This window comes from Triturus cristatus, chromosome 11 (genome assembly GCF_964204655.1).
Source record: "Triturus cristatus chromosome 11, aTriCri1.1, whole genome shotgun sequence".
NCBI classification, from domain to species: Eukaryota; Metazoa; Chordata; class Amphibia; order Caudata; family Salamandridae; genus Triturus; species Triturus cristatus.
In genome coordinates this window covers 272981688-272986437 of record NC_140594.1, presented here as the reverse complement: position 1 = coordinate 272986437, position 4750 = coordinate 272981688, and the positions used below count along the sequence as shown (strand labels likewise).

At 41.3% G+C, this 4750-nt stretch overlaps 1 protein-coding gene across 1 annotated transcript; it reads right to left on the bottom strand.

The window, feature by feature from the left end:
- Nucleotides 1–2679: 2679 nt before the first annotated feature.
- LOC146784007 (zinc finger MYM-type protein 1-like) lies at nt 2680–4197 on the bottom strand. The gene has a single exon (XM_085632889.1). It carries the CDS (start codon nt 4195–4197, stop codon nt 2680–2682), a length of 1518 nt encoding a protein of 505 aa, XP_085489015.1.
- Nucleotides 4198–4750: the final 553 nt, after the last annotated feature.

The following is a 4750-nucleotide window of genomic DNA, read 5'->3' as shown; positions in this document are numbered from 1 at the left end:
AAGTTAAATACAATTGGTATTTAAAAGATAAAATGACAGATATGTATATACAACAAGATTGGCTTCAAATAAAAAGAGTAGTTATAATGAATACAGAAAAAAAGAAAGATTGTATGTTTGACTAGCGCCTGGATGTTGGCCGAACTATGATATTTATAGCTGGGTCTGTTGGGGCATAACAGTCCCCTGCAGTGTTATTGTGTCCTATTTTACCGTTCAGATATCAGGCCATTACCCGTGTCAAGAGAAATGGTTCCTTATCAGTTTTGGGTTTCACTTCATTAGTTGGCATCGGCCTGTTTTCGCCCTCTGTCATCCTTGTTTCTTTTCTGCTTTGTCCAAGAATTTGACGACGTGGAATGCTAATTGAATGTTCGTTCCGTCCAAGCAGGCCTTTACTGCCTGCCGGCGTGTTCTTGTGCCCAGCCTGTTGAAGGGCTTTTTTAGAAGGGATCTGCGCTCTTCGTCCAGACCTTTGCAGGTACATAGTAGATGCAGGATGTCTTCCTTTGAGTTCCCACAAACTCGGCAGTTGATAGTTTCCTTGGGTCTTATCCATGGGGGGAGATGGTTTTGTACTGGAAGTTGGCCCAGCCGTAGACGTAGGAACTTCTCCTTTGTGCGCCTGGTAAACCCGACTCCTAGGTAGGTTTGGCAGAGGCTGGTTGTGTAGCTTTGAATGACAGTCCAGCCATGGGCCCGGGTTGCTAGGCTTGCTTTGTCCTTGATTAGCGACGTAGATCTAACTGATTGGTTAACTAATAGTTTAAAGGTGTTATGAGATCCGCTGCTCATCCAGGCTTCTTGAAGACTCAAGGAATTTAAGGAGTGGTTAAGATCAGTGCTTAATTTGTAAAATTTGAAGTGCAGGTGCTCAAATCTTTGTCGGAGGCCACACCTACGTTTCTTTGGCTCCACCCACTTCCTCCACTGGCTCCACCCACTTCCTCTATTAGATCCACCCACATCCTCAACTGGCACTGTGAAACGTCAGATGAATTTCAGCAAGGGAGCCTGCCTTCCTCATAATAAGGTTTTGATAGGAGGTTCCCCTGCCCTGTAAACATTTTGAAAAAGATTAAATCAAAAGTGCATTTAAAGCACAATTTTGGAATAAATTAGATAAAATCACTAATGCATTGAACAGGGACAATAATTCCAGTGCTCTATGTGCTGATTTGGGGAACGGACAATACCGGGGTAGGGTATGCCCTTTTTAATAGTCCATGCCTGACACCCGGCGAGTTCGTAGTGGGAAGCTGACCACTATGGTATGGTAACAGAATATGTTGTCCGAATATAATGCAGGTAAGGAAATAGACCCCTTGCTGATGCCGGCTTGATATAAAAAAAATAACAGACATAGTTGATGTGCAGTGGGCCCCTCACACCTAGACCAGGTGTCTGTGCACTAGTAATGCCGGGTCTGGTGGCTTAGTGGACTAATGCGCCCACTACAGGGGCCTGTGTTCAACCACATTGCCACAGCTTCAAACCCCACTCCTTTCATCCTTCCAAGGTCGATAAAATGAGTACCATTGAGTTGGTAACAATAAACATCTGTTATTCAGCTCCAAGATGCCCTTGGGTGAGCGTGCGCTTTACAAATACACATGTTAAGTTATGTAACAGATGTGTCCCTGCTTACTGATCGTCAAGGTTCTCATTTTACCCGTCTTTTCCTCTCTCCTGCCTATCTTTATACCACCACCCTCTAAGCTTCTTCCTCCTTTTCACTCTCTCCATCCTATCCTCTTTTTCCGTCTCTCACTTCCCTCCTCTCTCTCTTACTAGGTTCTCATTCATCTCCGTTCAATATGACATCCTTATTTCTGGACCCATTCTCTTGGTCGTTTTTTGCCCCTTTTCCTCGTCTTTATCTTACTTCTGATCCCTCCCACCCAGTATCTCCTCTTTCCATTCAGTCACTTATTCCGCTCCTCCTCTCGTTTCTATATTTCACCCCCTCATTTTCCTTCGTTTTTTCTCTTCTCTATTTTTCGTTTTTCCTCTAGTTCCATGAAATGTAAACATGGAACTAACAAGGCCACCGTCACGCCGCGTTAAAAAAAGAAAATCTGAGCGGGAGGCCTTTAAAATAACTTCAGCAGGTGCAGGGCAGGATGGGCGCACACTTGGCAGATGCCCCCGAAACCTGATTGTGACTCAGGAAATCCCAACCTGGCAATGCATAGGCGATGAGATTAAGATCCAGGCAGAGTCTAGTACTGACATCACCCTGCGCTCTAATGTGAGACTGCCGCCACATGTAATGTCGCTAACTTTGCCTAAAAATATGCGCTATAATGAAAATAGGGTTTGCACTTTTCCACGCACGTATGCATCAAACCGTTAATCAAGACATACTTGCTTCAGAAGCGTATGTTAAAAAACAAAAATGAAATAATTACTTACTGCCTTTTTCAGGGCCGTTTCTAGGAGTTTCGCCGCCCTAGGCGAGATTTGAAAAATGCCGCCCCCTCCCTTTTACTACTATCACTCTCTCCCCCTGTCATCCAGGCTAGAATAATTAATGCATTAGATATAAAAGAACTTGTATTGAACATTAAACAAAAAACACATCAAACATTAAAGAACTAAATAAACACTGTTCATGACATTTTATTCTGTTTTTAACTTTCTCCCTTCTAACTTCAATGGTGTTTTGGGTTATTTCTCTTAATCCAATGATACCTTCCTTGCCTTTATTTTAGCAAAGTCTTTAACAAGATCTCTAATGTCAAGCTGGTAAGCCATGTCTTTTTCTACTGAAATTGTGGCTAGTCCTATGAGTCTCTCTTGGCTCATGGAACTGCGCAGATAAGTTTTTATTAATTTGAGTTTTGAGAAACTCCTCTCCGCACTTGCCACTGATATCGGTAAAGTCAAAAGGATACGAAGAGCTACGGACAAATTAGGAAAACCATTTTCTAACTTGTTTTGGCACAGATAGTTCAGCACATATTCGGGTTTCGCATTTTTTTGTATTCGATGACTTATTCCTGAAAGTTCAGAGCAGAGAGCTGCCGCGTCAATGTCCTTTAGAAAAGATATGGTTTCTCCAGGTCTATGCTGGGTTAGAGCTGTTTCCAATTTGATACACAAATCCATGAGTTCTTTTGAAGTTTTCATCTTGAGGTCACTTATATTGTACAGAAAACCAAATATTCTTGCAATTTCATTCAACTGTGTGAATCGTTCTTTTACAGAACTAATTGCCGTGTCCAATATTGCAAAATAGTAATTTACTCTGAACTTCTCTTTGGGGTCAGCGATGGGTTCATCTTTTGATTCGTAAGCGAACATTTTCCTTTTCCTCCTTCTTATCTCTGGCTGAAAAATTGGCTCAATATTGATTTCTTCAGCTAGCTCTCGAGCATCAACCAAAACTCGCTCAAATTCCATGTCACACCTCATGTTTTTTAAATACTCCTCTGTATTTTTAAGCTCATTTACTGTTTTCTCAATAGTAAAGTGCTTCTCTTGCAGCAGTTTACTGGTCAAATTGATTTGAAATAAAATACTGTGCCAGGTTACAACTGCCACAACAAACTTAAATGAAGATATGCTGTTCAGAAGACCTTCAGCTTCAACCTTAGTCATTGTACCAGAACAGCCTTTGAGAGTCGAATCTTCAGTAATGTCAAACAACGCATCATACACATGCGGTAACTGGTACCTGATGGGAGTTAAGGCATCGATCCTGCTTGACCACCGAGTATCACTCAGAGGTTTTATATTCAAAGATGGTATATGGTGTTTCAGTATATCCCATCGACGTGGAGACGCTGCAAAGAATACATACAATCTTTGTATAACATCAAAAAAGGCTGTTACTTCAGTGCAACACGAAGCAGCATCATTTACCACTAGGTTCAGGGTGTGGGAACTGCAGGGGACATAGAAGGCACACGGGTTAATATCCAGAATTTTCTTCTGCAAACCTATTTCCTTGCCCTTCATATTGCTCCCCTTATCATAACCCTGACCTCGTAGGTCTTCAATTGACAATGACAAGCTTTTGAGCTGATTTCTCAGAAAATGACACATCGATTCACCTGTGGTTTCGGTTAGTGGCACAAATCCCAAAAAGTGTTCTTTTATTTGCACGAGGCTGCTTTCTTGGAATTCTTCACCTGAAGACTGAAATGACTCTGTTCCTGAAAATTGCACGATGTCCACAAATCTTATGATCATGGTCATTTGTTCCGTGCGACTGATATCTGGGGTGCAATCAAGGATGATGAAAAATACTTTGTCTTTTTAACCAATTAAATGATTTTCTCTTTGATAACGTTTGATAGCACTTGGATCAGTTCATTTTGAATAATGTTGCCTAAATAGTGAGCATGTCTTCCACCCTTATTTTGTATTCTCCTGAGATGTTCATTCATAATAGGATCAAACATGGCGAGCAATTCCACAATTTTAAGAAAATTGCCATTATCATGAGCATGAAGTTTATCACTGCTGCCACGGAAGGCCAAATTTTGTGCACCTAGAACTCTTACAAGAGATATTACACGCTCTAAGATCTGATGCCAGTACTTTTCTTCTTCTTTAAGCTTTTTTGTATTAGCACTATCTATAGTTGCGTCTTGTTTTAGACTTGTATACAGGCCCTTCCAGTTATGGAAGTTGGTAATATGTTCAACACTCTTTTCGTGTGAAGACAGAATTGCTGATATGTTATGCCAATCGTTGCATCCATTCTGAGTGAGACTTGTACTTGAACTTGAATTTCCGCCAA